This window comes from Pelophylax lessonae (assembly GCF_965119305.1).
Source record: "Pelophylax lessonae genome assembly, chromosome: 11".
In the NCBI taxonomy this organism is placed as follows: Eukaryota; Metazoa; Chordata; class Amphibia; order Anura; family Ranidae; genus Pelophylax; species Pelophylax lessonae.
In genome coordinates, this window is record NC_138778.1 from 2,600,257 (window position 1) to 2,615,918 (window position 15,662).

General features: G+C 46.5%; 1 protein-coding gene across 1 annotated transcript in view; it reads right to left on the bottom strand.

Moving 5' to 3' along the window:
* MYH10 (myosin heavy chain 10) overlaps positions 1 to 15,662 on the bottom strand; it is a 184,037-nt gene that overhangs the window by 95,435 nt on the left and 72,940 nt on the right. Inside the window, 1 exon segment of the mRNA XM_082271489.1 lies at positions 431 to 458. Within this exon segment, the coding sequence (XP_082127615.1) occupies positions 431 to 458 (28 nt within the window).

The window sequence follows — 15,662 nt, forward strand, 5'->3', positions numbered from 1 at the left end:
ATAGAGAGTGCCGGGAGGGGTGGACCGGGTGCATAATACCTGCCGTGGCCTCGATGCTTTCAAAAAGAAGTTAAAAAAAAAAAAAAACTCTATTGAGGTGGTGAAATATTATTTAAAAACCAATAATCTGCAGAAAAAGTAGCTTGGAGAAAGAGGGTGCAGCCCTCGAAACCCGTTCGCTGTTGATTTTGCTGTTGAGTTCTGTCCACTTCCTATCCTTTAATATCCAACAGGTATTGACATCCATGTTTTTTTTTTTCATTATTCAAGCGTATTATTCAACAATAATGTTTTGTCTTCTTTTTATCGTTATGTACACCCCTGGCCATTGCAGCTAATGGGGGTGCATTGGGGGAGGGGTGGTAAAAACGCAGTCTCTTTGCATCATTATGGTGCAATTATTATTTATTTATTTATTTTAGCTACTTACGTGCAAAGAATTGATTGGTCCTCACGATCTGAAAGACAAAAAGAGAAGGAAGTTTATTACTCCGGAGGATCCTAAATATTCATCGCACCGCCATAAAAACATTTCATTTTCATCGCTTCGAGAAATATTTCCCTTTACAGCCCAACGGTGCGGCATTGAAGGATTTACGATGTGCCGATCTGTGCCGTATCGCTGTACAATTGGCACCTCCACCATAATATTCATCATGGGTGTGTGAAGGGGCGGGGCCCTATTTACTAACCTTTCCCGGAAATCCATTCTCTTATTAACCCCTTCATGATGAAGGGAAAACAAAACCACATGAACATTATTTTGGCACTTTGACACGTCCTGCAATTCTGCACATTTCATTGCAGCTACTTTGCCTCGGTTCAAGCTGATGCGGTTTACGCACAGGAATCGCTGTTTCCCGCATCGCACAGTGTTTGTGCGATCTACTGCGGGTGTCAAAAGTTAACACCGCAACAGCAGGTCATGTGCTAAATTTGGGTCGCACGGGTATGAACGCCCATGCCATCTGATTTCAGTGCGGCAAAAAAAAAAAAAAAAAAAAACGCGCCTGCTCTTTTTTTGTGAGGATACGCTGTGATGTGAGCCATACAAAATGATGACTCAAATCGCACAACATTGAATCACATGTGATTTTCACAGGGATAGGGTGCGATTCCTGTGCACACTGCATGCGTTGTGAAGCATCCCATCAGTGTGAACTCCCCCCCCCCCCCCCTACTGTATAACTAAAAGGCAAAACTTTTTTTTTTTGGTGGCCCGTACAGGGGAATTTCTTTTTTTTCCCCGATGGTGTGGAGAGGGATTAGAACCCCTGTCAGGTTTTTTTTTTTTTTTTTGCTGTGTCCCCGTTAGGGAAATTCCCCCTCTCTATTTGTCCTGTTTACCATTATCATTGAAAGTAAAAGAAAATTCCAAATTTTGGGTTGTCCCCAGAAAAGTAATAGGAGGTGAAATCTTCCAATGGGGACACTAGCTCTGGTGACCTGGGGGGGGGGGGTCCCCCAAGGAATTTTCTTAATTTGCAGGGATTTCCTCTCACTTCCTGTTTGACTACAGGACAGGAAGTGAAGGGAAATCTTCACAATGGGGACAGAGACGGTGGAAAAAATTCAGACAGGGATTATGACTCTCCCTTACGCTATCCAAAATGGGAAAAAAAGTTTTGCCTCCGGCTCTAATTTAACCACTTCAGCCCCGGAAGATTTGTTTGGAGGAAGAACAATGCTGACTATGGCCCTAAGAACACCATCCCTAGAGTCACCGTCCCCTACAGGCACCCTCCCCTGCAGGCACCGTCCCTACAGTTAGGCGTCCCCACAGTCACCGCCCCGACAGTCACCGCCCCGACAGACACCGCCCCGACAGTCACCGTCCCTACAGTCACCATCTCTACAGACACCGTCCCTACAGTCACCATCCCTACAGTCACCTTCCCTACAGTCACCATCCCTACAGTCACCATCCCTACAGTCACCATCCCTACAGTCACCATCCCTACAGTCACCATCCCTACAGTCACCTTCCCTACAGTCACCTTCCCTACAGTCAGGCACGGAGGTGGAAACATGATGCTTTGGGGCTGTTTCTCTGATAAAGGTACAGGCTGACTTTGCCACATTGAGGGGCCAATGGGCGGGGCCATGTATTGTAAAATCTTGGATGAGAACGTTCTTCCCTCAGCCAGAACACTGAAGATGGGTCATGGATGGGTCTTCCAGCATGACAATGACCCAAAACATATCGCCAAGGCAACAAAGGAGTGGCTCAAGAAGAAGCACATTAAGGTCATGGAGTGGCCTAGCCTTCATCCTATAGAAAATTTATGGAGGGAGCTGAAACTTCGAGTTGCTAAGTGACAGCCAAGAAACCTCCAAGGATTTAGAGAAGATCTGTAAAGAAGAGTGGACCAAAATCCCTCCTGAGATGTGTGGAAACCTGGTCACCAACTACAAGAAACGTCTGACCTCTGTGCTACCAACAAGGGTTTCTCCAACTACTACTAAGGGGATCAAATACTTATTTTACTCCCTGAACTGCAACTCCATTTATAACATTTGTATCATGTGATTTCTCTGGATTTTTGGTTGATATTCTGTCTCTATCATATAAAATACACCGATGATAAAAATTATACACCCCCCATTTCTATGTAAGTGGGCAAACTTACACAATCTGCAGGGATCAAATCATTATTTTCCCCTTCTGTAGCGTCCTCTGTGAGTTCCGGAACCTCATATCAAGGATATCATTTATTTTCACTTTACATTTTTATTTATCTTTTTATTTATTCGTGTTAAAACACTTATTAGAATTTTATTATTCGCTATTGCAAAAAAAAAAAAAGACAATGACTTGAAAATGCACATTTAATCTAAGTGTTATTTTCTAGCCGGTAGCCTCGGGCCGCCTGCGCGCTCCAGCTGTACACAGAGTTACCCCGGGCGCAGACCGTAAAGCGTCCGGAGTGTTATTGTATCTGCGGAGGTAATGACACAATTAGTATGATAAATGGCCGACTTCCTCTATTAATAGACACCTGAAATCTTACACTGCGCCTCTTTATCCCGCCATCAATCTCCATCGCCTGGGTGATGTCACGACTACTGTGTGCTCCCGCCTGCGGAGAGGGCTAAGCTCCCAGACGCTTTTATTATAAGCAAACCGCCAAGGATAATACGCGGCCACTAATTTATCTTCTAAAATTCCGACGATTTACAGTCCCTCGTTAAAAAAATAGGTTCACAAGGACTGCCAATCGCTACATAACCCGTTCACGGCCAGGAAATACCCCAGAAGGCACAGAGGAATGCGTCTGGGGTGACGGCGCTTTGTGCGATGCTCTGTGCCGCTTTCCTTATTTGGTAGGCGAGGTTTGGAATTCAGATTTCTGGATTCCACAAAATATCACTTTTAAGGCCTTAAATTGCCCAATTTTTTAAAAATGTATTTCTAGTTTTGGATGAAGTGTGGAAAGGAAGGAGGGGGGAAATCTTTCAATGGGGAGGCGTATCCTGGAGACAACTGCCTCTAAGGGGCTCATAGGTGAGTGGTAGTGATGGGCCGACAAAAATCCAATTTTGTTTTATACTTCTATACAAAGAAGTTTCACTTTAGGGAGATTGACCCGCAGTTCTCAGTTGCAGCGACCAATGCAAGAAAATCGCAAAAAACTAAGGTTAAATATCATTGGGAAACCTGAGAAGATGCACACAACCAACTTCATTCAATTAGCGTCACATCAGACGTCCTCCTATAACAAGTAACCTCCATCAGATCAGAGGTCCCCCCCGTCACATCACAGGACCCCCCCTATCACATCACAGGTTCCACCAACACATCAGAGGTCCCCCCTTAACATCAGAGGCCCCCCATCACAGCACAGGTCCCCCTCCGTCACATCACATCAAAAGGTCCCCCCCGTCACATCAGAGGCCCCCCCATCACATCAGAGGTCCCCCCATCACATCAGAGGTCCCCCCCATCACATCACAGGCCCCCCCATCACATCACAGGCCCCCCCATCACATCACAGGCCCCCCCATCACATCAGAGGCCCCCCATCACATCAAAGGTCCCCCCATCACATCAGAGGCCCCCCCATCACATCAGAGGTCCTCTCATCACATCAGAGGTCCTCCCCATCACATCAGAGGTCCTCCCCTTCACATCAGAGGTCCTCCCCATCACATCAGAGGTCCTCCCCATCACATCAGAGCCCCCCCCCCATAACATCATGGGCACAGCAGGTGTACAGACCTGGGAACTCAGCACAGGGATGGTGGGAACCCCTCATAATGGGCACAGCGGGTGAACAGACCCAAGAACTCCGCACAGGGATGGTGGGAACCCCTCATAATGGGCACAGCAGGTGTACAGACCCGGGAACTCAGCACAGGGATGGTGGAAACCCCTCATAATGGGCACAGCAGGTGTAAAGACCCAGGAACTCAGCACAGGGATGGTGGGAACCCCTTATGTGACAATGGCAGTGGCGAGGGGCTCAAGACTAAGACATACACTGGGTCTATCCCCAGCGAGGTAAATCATCAGTACAACCAGCAGAATCTCCCTTCCCCTGATCCTTAACCATCCTGTGTCTGGTTATAGTACAGGTGATCTGTACTTTGGATAATGCGGCTCGGGTGATGAGGCCGTAGTTGGCGCCGGTGATGAGGCCGTAGTTGGCTCCGGTGACGAAGCCGTAGTTGGCTCCGGTGACGAAGCCGTAGTTGGCTCCGGTGACGAAGCCGTAGTTGGCTCCGGTGACGAAGCCGTAGTTGGCTCCGGTGACGAAGCCGTAGTTGGCGCCGGTGACGAAGCCGTAGTTGGCGCCGGTGACGAAGCCGTAGTTGGCGCCGGTGACGAAGCCGTAGTTGGCTCCGGTGACGAAGCCGTAGTTGGCTCCGGTGACGAAGCCGTAGTTGGCTCCGGTGACGAAGCCGTAGTTGGCTCCGGTGACGAAGCCGTAGTTGGCTCCGGTGACGAAGCCGTAGTTGGCTCCGGTGACGAAGCCGTAGTTGGCTCCGGTGACGAAGCCGTAGTTGGCTCCGGTGACGAAGCCGTAGTTGGCTCCGGTGACGAAGCCGTAGTTGGCTCCGGTGACGAAGCCGTAGTTGGCTCCGGTGACGAAGCCGTAGTTGGCTCTGATGAAGAAGCCGTAGTTGGAAGCTCATATAACTGAACAGACATGTGATGTACATCTGCAGTTCGCGCCTCTGAAGGAAGGACAATGACAGCTGTGCGGCGGCGGCATGCCTGGGCGGTGAGGTTGGGGGATGGTGCAGCTGTTTCTGTGACGGCGCGGAGATCTGAACTTCATCCATTGTGGTCTCTCTGCATTGCTGACACACGAGCAACTGATGAGCTGACGACTCAGTTATGTCCGTCCATCAGAGAACAAACCAGCCACAGATGTGACGCCGTCACGCCGCATTCACCATCGGCACAGGAGCTTACAGCTGCAAACTTTAAAGAAGAACTCTAACAATGAGCTATTGACGGATATGCAATGAACGGATACATTGAGTGTTTTCCTAGCAATGGGGAGGCTCATCCTTCCTGTACAGTCAGGTATTACACCTCCTGTATTCGTATTGTCTCCAACGAGCAACAGTATTGACATCGTTCATTGGAGAGTATGACAAGCCAACTCTGCGATTCCTGCCTCATTATCCCATATACAACTTATGGGACAGACATCCAAAAGTGTTAGAAAGTAAAAAGTAAGTGGATTCAAGTGTGGCCAAATATAAATCTATACAAAAAAAAAGAAATACATTTTATTTCGGCACAGTGTCGGCATGTCGCACGGCCGCGCAATTTTCCATTAAAGTAACGCAGTGCCGAATTGCAAAAAATGGCATGGTCATTAAAGTGGCAAATCCTTCCGGCCTAGAACTGGTTGAAAAAAAAAAAAAAAAAAAGTATAAAGAAAAAACTGAATAACCCTGTTGACATGCTATATACGGTATATATATATGTGTGTGTGTGTGATAAACAAACATGTCAGTCAACACGGTTGTTCAGATTTTTTTTTTTCCACTTTATTTATTTTTTCAACTTTTCACTTCTTTTTTTTGTATAGCAAATATGTCAGCACAGTTATTCTAATGCGAAGGTGTGTATATATATATATATATATATATATTTTTTTTTTCTTAAAATCGATATAAATTATATATATATATATATATATATATATACATATATTTATGTTATATATATTAAACATGTCAACCGGTTTATTCAAAATTTTTATTCTTTTAAACCACTTTCAACTTTTCCCTCTTTTTTTTTTTAGTAAACATGCCAGCACAGTTATTCTAATGCTAATGTGTATATATATATATATATATAAAAATGTGTTAAAAACATTAGCATTGGAATAACTGTGCTGGCATGTTTACTATAAAAAAAAAAAAAAAAAGTGAAGTTAAAAAAGTTTTTAAAAAAAACTGAAAAAAAATAAAAAAAAGTTTGAATTCGAATAATTCTGCTGATATAATTACTAAACAAAAACATACAAAAAAAAAAAAATTAAAAACAAAGAGGCTTCCGAAGGCCCCATTCACACTGTTATATGGAACTGCGGATGGAATCCAATGCCAATTTGCGTGTCAATTGCTGTAAAACTAACAACGTGCGTTCTGAAAACGCGGTGCGATTATGTAGCGGTTGCAGTAAAACGCAGCTATAAAAAAATCACATGAAGCTTGGAAAAAGGAGGAGGAGCATCTTTTTGGCGACAAACATGCAGAGGGAAGCGCACTGACCGGTAAACGCAAGTTCTCATGATAAGAAGTGTGAATGGGGCCTAAAGCAGCGGGATTGCGGCGGAGGAGCGAGGATGAGGAGTATAACCCTGGAATGGTTTATTCCCCCCCCCCCCCTCCATTATTCAGCGTTATTCCAACGCAGAGCGCGACCTCCGCCCCAGACATCGCAGGAAAACCTCCCAGCATGTATACATGATGTACAGAAGCCGCAGACTCCCCACCCCCTCCCTGTTTATAACATCTGCCGTTAGCTAACAGACACCAGACAGATTGGGGAGGCCATGTGCGATCCTGACGGCGCAACCCCAGCGCTCAGACGGACGGACGAGGGGGGGAGCGTTCTCAGGACCAGCCAGGAGCATCTGTCACAGCTGAGCCTGAATATCAGGAAAACAACAAGCCACCCGCACGCACAGCAGGCTGTCACTTCCACCGACACATCGACCCCCAGGAGGACGGCGCGCCGCACGCTACGCGCACCAAACGCTGCGGAACAGCCCGACCATTATCAGAGCTCCGCTAGCCAGAGAAATAAAATAAAAAATATCCAAGCAAAAATACCGATCTGATATCCACTGAACCTTCTCTATAAATGGGGCGGGGCCAATTAACATGACTTGAACCCTTTCGCTGCTAGAGTAATTTTTTGCATTTTTTTTTTTGCACCCATGCTTAAAAAAATAATTTTAGGCCTGAAGATTATATAACCCATAGAAATTTTTAAAGCATCGTCTATGGAGATTTTTAAGTACCAATGTTTTTCGCCATTCCAGGAGCGTGCGCAATTTTGAAGCGTGACGTTGGGTATCTATTTACTCGGCGTCACATTATCGAAAAAAGATGAGGCTAACTTTACTGTTTAGTCTTTTTTTTTTTAATTCAGTGAAAAAAGACCGCTGCGCAAATATCGTATCACAAAAAATACTGCAATGACCGCCATTTTATTCACCAGTCTCTACTAAAAAAACAAAAAAAAAAAAAAAAACAGAACCCCAAACATATGTTTTTTTTTTTTGTAGAGACTGGTGAATAAAATGGCGGTCATTGCAATATTTTTTGTGACGCGATATTTGCGCAGCGGTCTTTCAAACACAATTTTTTTGTGTTAAAAAAACATATATTTTTTGCTAGAAAATTACTTAGAACAGCCAAACATACAAGTAATTTTTTAGCAAAAAATATGTTTTTTAACATGCAAACAACAAATGTCAGAAACCGGCCTAAGTGGTTAATTGTAAAATCTGTGACGCAACGCGTCCGGAGGCGAAAAGCGCTTTGAGGCGCCTGAAGCCCCCATAGAAAATCTCTGCAGCTCCTGAGGTGTCGCACGTCGGCCCCACCGCGGTAATAGAGGGATAAAATAAGAGCGGACGCGGAGCGTATACAAACACTTCAGTAAATCACGCCTCTATGAAGCCGCAACGCACAGGAAAGACGCGGCATGACAGTTGGCTGGAAGGAATCCCGTGACAGTTAACAGCAACTCATACCATTCCTTCCCACTCAGGTCCAAAATAAATACAGCTAAGAGCTTCTCTCTGCCTCTCGTCACTGCGACTTAATGTGCGTTCAGAGGACTGGCAGACCAGGAAACCGCTGAACGACGCATAATTGCTTCATGAAGCTTATAATGCGATTCAAAACGATCGATGTAAATCTGCAGACTTTGGATAAGCATCAACATTAAAAATAAAAAAAATCACCCTGATATCAGGTCAACAGTATTGACCATGGACAGATTTTAGCCGGATCCTCTTCTCCCTGCTCCTGTAAATGTGTTCAGAAACTTGTATAGGGCTTAGAGACTAAAAAAACGCCCAATCCAATCAAGAGGTGCCAGTAGCAACTTCTTCAGTCTTGTATCTGCCAAACCTGTAGGCCAATTATGAATCACATGCTCCTGACCCCGGTGCCATGCACACTACATGCTCCTGACGCCGGCGCCGTCCACACTACATGCTCCTGACCCCGGCACCCTGCACACTACATGCTACTGAGCCCGACACCGTGCACACTACATACACCTGACCCCGGCGCCATGCACACTACATAAGCCTGACCCAGCACCATGCACACTACACATGCCTGGCCCCGGCGCCATGCACATTACATACACCTACCCCAGCGCCGTGCATACTACATACTCCTGACCCCGGCTCTGTGGACACTACATGCTGCTGACCCCGGCTCCGTCGACACTACATGCTCCTGACCCCAGTGCCGTGCACACTACATACTCCTGACCCCCAGCGCTGTGCACACTACCATACTCCTGACCCCCAGCGCTGTGCACACTACCATACTCCTGACCCCCAGCGCTGTGCACACTACATACTCCTGACCCCCAGCGCTGTGCACACTACATACACCTGACCCCGGTGCCATGCACACTACATACACCTAATCCAGGTGCCATGCACACTACATACACCTGAGCCTGGCGCCGTGCACCCTACATGCTCCTGAGCCAGGCGCCATGCACACTACATAAGCCTGACCCCAGCGCCATCGACACTACCATACGCCTGAACCCGGCGATGTGCACACTACATATGCCTACAGAGCTGTGGGAGGGGCCACAAGCTCTGCCCACTACTGGCTGCCTGCAGAAAACTGCAGAAGTAGGGCGGAGACAAGACCAGTCACCCTGCACAAGGAGAGAGCTGCAGTGAGTGGTCTTACAGAAAGTATATATTTGCTTATACTGGAGTTTAGCTTTTACTTCATTTCAAATCTTGCCCTGCAGGAGCTTCCTATACTAAGACCAGTCACTGGTGCACTCTAACCTGCTGCAGCGAGATCTCCCCTCAGCAGTATGCCTCGTGACGCTCCGCCCTATGCGTTACGTCAAATTGACTTCATCAAGGCTCTTCTGGCTATCTGGGTTTGTAAAGGCATTTGGAGCACACAAAGTGGATTTACACTCTTCTGGCTATCGAGTTACAGAAATCAAAGAACGTTTTTGTAACAGGGTAAACCGGTAACCGAGACCAGCCAACAGCAGGACAAGTATATGCATACAAAAGAGCGAGTGAAGAGTGAAGTACACGAGTCGTGCCGAGTTATGAAAGCCCCGCTGACACCTGTTCTGTCTTGTAGTGAACTCCGCCATGCACAGGTCGGTCATATGTAAGCAGTTAGTCTAACCGCGATAACTCGGCCATGTCTGGAAGAATGACTTTCTTACAAGTCTAATAAAGATAAAAGGAAGCAGCAGGCTTTATCGCCGTACAAATGGTTACAAGGAAAAGGGATGGAAGCCATGGAGATATGGGCAGCATACGCCGTGTACTTCTACGTACCGCAGTCCATATTCCCATCGCACACCTTCCTGGAATCCGCTCTAAAGCTACCGGGCGCTGCAACCACCGCCATCTGGATGCTGGAACATACACAATATAATGCAGATGTGCGCCGGTGTTCCGTGAGAATTACCTACCCTGTGAGAATTACCTACTTCTCGTCACTTCCGGCCAGAAGCATCTGAGCAGCGCAGCAGTGCGCATGCTCAGAGCGCCGGATACCTAATGGCAGAACAGAGGAGCTTACTAGTGCGCATGCGCACTAGTATAAAACGATCACGGTATACGGTGAAAAAAAACTACCGACGCGGCACTTACCTAAAACAGCTGTGCTGACATACGAGTCATCCCCGCACCTGTCCCGGTCACTTCCCTGCTCTCGGCAAGTAAATATAAAAGCGGCTTTCGGCTCAGTGATTTATGTTTTCATACAGCCGCCGCCGCTTTTATATTTACTATCCGAGAGCAGGGAAGTGACCGGGACAGGAGCGGAGATCACTCCTATTTCAGCACAGCTGTTTTAATGTACCCGCTGCATTACATACAGTGCGGAGTACCGGAAGTGACGAGGGGTAGGTTTTTCTCACGGGTAGGTAATTCTCACGGAACACCGGCAATCCAAGAAACTTCAATTATGTCCAAGCTGTTTTTTCATTGAACGATTACATCACAAACCGCGTACTGCAACGTTTCGGGAGACACGCAGGACCCCTTTGTCAGGCAAGAGACCATCACATACCTGAGGAAGGGGTCCTGCGCGTCTCCGAAATGTTGCAGTACACGGTTTGTGATGTTATCTTTTAACCACTTCCAGACCGCTCCCCTTCGATTGACGGTACTTTGACGTTAAATACCAGGGTTATCACAGCAGATAGTTGCCATAACCCCGGTATTTTTTGAAACGGGGGGCAGTCCTCTTTCACATAAAGGTGGTGGTCCCAGTGGCGGATTCGCCGCGGGATCACCCTTACGGTGCGGCAGAAGTGCCCCCCCCCCCCTCTCTCTCCGCTTCCCGGTCGTTTTCCCCGCTTGCTGGACCCGCCGGCAGCGGGGAAAACGATCTAGTTCGCGCTCCTCACAGACAGGAAGTCGAGTGAAGGCAGGATGGCCCCCACTCCACTCTATGGTCTTGGGAGTACTGGAGCGACGTCAAACGTCGTCTCCTAGCAACAGATTTAAAAAGCCAATTTTTTTTCTTTCTTTTTTAGTGTAGAGGTGAGGTGTGAGGTCTTTTTGACCCCAGATCTCACAATAAAGAGGACATGTCCTGCTTATTTCTAAAAAAGGGAGGTTTACATTCCTTGTAATAGGAATAAAAATGATCAACATATTTTTTTTTTTTTTTTTTAAATTTGTAAAAATAAAAAATAAATAAAATGAAAAAAAAAAAAAAAAAAAAAATCGGAAAATAAATCAGGAAAAAAAAAAATGAAAGCGACCTCTCCCCCATTAGCTCGTGCGCATACACAAGTCCCGCCCACATATGTAAACGGTGTTCAAACCACACATGTGAGGTATCGCCGCAATCAGTAGAACGAGAGAAATAATTTGAGCCCTAGACCTCTTCTGTAACTTTAAACTGGTAACCTGTAAAAAAATTTAAAATGTCACCTATAGGGATTTTTAAGTACCAATGTTTGTCGCCATTCCACGAGCGTGCACAATTTGGAAGCATGACATGTTGGGTATCTATTTACTCGGCGTAACATTATCTTTCAAATTAAAGAAAAAAAAATTGGGCTAAATTTACTGTTTTCCTATTTTGTAATTCAAAAAAGTGAATTTTTTTCCCCAAACAATTGCGTTTGGAAGACCGCTGCGCAAATACGGTCTGATAAAAAATATTGCAACGATCTCCCATTTTATTCTCTAGGGTCTCTGCTAAAAAAAATATATATATATATATATATATATAAAATGTTTGGGGGTTCTAAGTAGTTTTCTAGCAAAAAAACCAAACAAACTGATTTTAATCTGTAAACAGCAAGTGTCAGAAATAGGCCCGGTCCTTAAGTGGTTAATAAAAGAAACATTTGGACAGAATTGATGATCTTTGGTGCGCTGGCACAAATCTACCGTAGATCTTCTACAGCCGAGGCCAAAAGTTTTGAGAATGACACAAATATTATTGTCACAAAGTCGGCTGCCTGGAATTTTTTATATCCTCCAGAATGTTCTGAAGAGTTTGTCTTGTTCTGGTAACAATTCTAACATTTGGGATTATTTGTATCCCAAAAACAATGCTCACCGGGCCCAATAAAGAGGGGGTCCCCAGGAGGGACGCAGACAGCGAATAAAACCTTCCAGGTAGGGAAGCACCGATACCAAATATTACACGATTACCCGCACTCCAGAAAAAACTTTCTATGCCGAAACCGATACTTTGCGATGCGATTTGCGTCTATACAAAAATCCAGCATCAGTCCATCCCTACATACAGGGGTACTAAACCTTCCCTGCTCTATCCAAACATCAAACACAATAAAGTGATGGCTAGACTTAGTGTGACTTTAGTGTGGCTTTAGTGTGACTTTAGTGTGGCTTTAGTGTGACTTTAGTGTGACTTTAGTGTGGCGTTTTTAGTGCGCGGTGCAGCTCCAAACCACAAAAAGGCTTCTAAATGGGTTTTTTGGTGCTCTTGGAACATTTCTATTACCTTTGCCGAATACCTGAAAAAATCACTATAAGCTCCGGAGTGTTGGAGAACATTTCTGTGTTCAGAGTCACTTTATCAGCTTCTGAATCCAAGATATAACAGCGCCAGCAGAACCGGCCAATAGGATGATCCGGTATAAGAAAGCACTTTTTCAGTTAGTCCATTGCCAATGATTTTTGCATTATTGAAGCAAACCGATCTTCTTTAGGTCCAAACAAACAAATATAAATTTATTTTTCACTTATTTTGTCTGAAGATGAGGGGTTTGTACAACCTCTGATACCAGCTGGGCATCAACTTTTAATAAAAAAACCTTTTATTAAACCCCATCAGCTTTTGACCCATTCCTTCGGCGGTCCGTTGTCAGTTGTAGTTCAGCTTTTCATCCATGGTCCCCAACATTTAGTTGGCACTGGTGGACCAAGGTGCTGCCTAAAGACCACACAAGACTAGAATACAAAGCGTTCTGCTCACACAATAAAAATATGGACATACGGTACAAAATATGTATTCAAATGCTGGATGGTTCAGGATGAGGTTGGGGTGCACTGTGAGGCGATGGAACGGGATTAGGGACTCTGGTTGTCTTTTAGGGGATGGAAAGAGATGGGGGCAACTGTGGGGACTTGGGTCTATGGAGGAGGCTGGGGGTCATTCCAGAAGGTTGGGGCTTTGCAGGGGCACAGTGGGAAACTTGAGGGCATTGCGGGGGCTAGGGTGCACTGTAGGAGATTGGAGGGGGGGGGGGACACTGAGGGGGGATGGGAGGGGATTAGAAACTCTGTAGAAGACTTGGTAATCTTGTCGAGGAGGAACTGGGGGCAACTGTGGGGACTGAGGCTGGGGGTCCCCCTAGGACAGTGAGGGCGAACCTTGCCCCCCCAGATGTTTTGGAACTACATTTCCCATGATGCTCATGCACTCTGCATCGTAGTTAAGCATTATTGGAATTGTAGTTTCAAACATCTGGGGTGCCAAGGTTTGCCATCACTGCTCTAGGAGGTCGGGGCTTTGCAGAGGCACAGTGAGAGACAAGAAGGTTCTGCGGGGGGCTTGGGTAACCTTTAGGAGGTTGGGGGGCACTGAGGGGCTGGAGGCTCTGCAGCAAGCGGAGGACAGATATGAGAAGCATTGTGGGCCACTGTGGGAGGTTGGGTTACACTGTGGGAGGTTGGGTTACACTGTGGGAGGTTGGGTGACACTGCGGGAGGTTGGGTGACACTGCGGGAGGTTGGGTGACACTGCGGGAGGTTGGGTGACACTGCGGGAGGTTGGGTTACACTGCGGGAGGTTGGGTTACACTGCGGGAGGCTGGGTTACACTGCGGGAGGCTGGGTTACACTGTGGGAGGTTGGGTTACACTGTGGGAGGTTGGGTTACACTGTGGGAGGTTGGGTTACACTGTGGGAGGTTGGGTGACACTGTGGGAGGTTGGGTGACACTGCGGGAGGTTGGGTGACACTGCGGGAGGTTGGGTGACACTGCGGGAGGTTGGGTTACACTGCGGGAGGCTGGGTTACACTGTGGGTGGCTGGGTTACACTGTGGGAGGTTGGGTTACACTGTGGGAGGTTGGGTTACACTGTGGGAGGTTAGGGAACCTGCAGCTGGGTGGAGGCACAGGAGGAGAGAGGCAAGGGCTCAGAGGTTCAAAATCACTGCCACAGACGGCTCGAATTCGGGTTTCGGTTGAATCTGGTGAAATTGGAGCTGCTGGTGGCCTTGAAAGCACCACCACCTGTTTAAAAAAAAAATTGATTTCAAAATCTTTTAGGCCTGGTGGAAAATTTTGTCCAAATGCTGAGTGTATCCCAACAGATGCAGTCGCTGGTCGGGTATTTAGGCAGATCCAAGTGCCACAACAGCCTAAATAATATAGTGGTTCTGGTAGGTCAGTGGTTGCAGCACCAGGAGAAGTTTGGAGGAGAGAAATCCAAGACTGAAAGCATTAGAGGAGGATGATCTTGAAGAAGGTGAAGAGCCTGGGCCATGCCGGGCCAGCGTCACCATTACAGCCTGGAGTATCGGGAGGAATCCCAACATCCTGGCAGCTAATTAAAGTGTTGAACGGATCATCGCACTCACTGATCATTGCACTCACTGACCACACAGGAGATTAATGAGCCTTAAAAGCCGTGAGAACAGAGCAGAGACCTCAAACCATCAATCCATGGACAGACCGAGCTCACCAAAGACCAAGACCCCAGCCTGCAAACCATCTCCTTTGTGGCTGCGATTCAATGCTTTTCCCTCATCGGATTCAATTTAAAATCAGGATATTTCCTTTAAAAGAGGAAGTCATTACATTTTATGTATTTATACTGGATATACAAATAAAAAAATCCAAAATAAAGTGTGAAGAGCCTTTTAGAATCCTTCCATACCATAGCGGCTTGCTTGGACAACTATATACACGATATTGTCAAAAGTATTGGGACGCCTTTACACACACATGACCTTTAATGACCTCCCAGTCTTAGTCCGTAGGGTTCAATATTGAGTTGTACAAAGAGAGAAAAACAGTGTGCATGCTCGGAAACGCGTCGTCATCACGGCGGAAGATCCTTTGGACGGCTAGTGTGGCTCACCCTGCGGTCCCAGCCTCAGTTCCATGCCAGTGACACCAATCCACTTCCTGCCGGACAGGAACAGGAAGGACTGAGAGGAACACGGACCCCCAGCGGTGATCCCATGCCGTTTATGGATGCCGGAAGGACCCACCTTACCTACATTTACTTACCCTGATGTAAGTTTTTAATGCATCTTGCCAATTAAATACCACAGTCTTTACTCAGAGGCGCCTGTTTTTCTCTCTTTGTATGTTTCATGTTTGGAGATGACTTCTGCTCCCCACTAGGCTGGCCCTGAGCGTATGGACTGTTTCTTGTCTCATTACAAAAGACTTTTATGATAGCCTTCATGGCTACTCCATGGACTACCTTTTAGTTTAATGCTATTAGCTTGCGC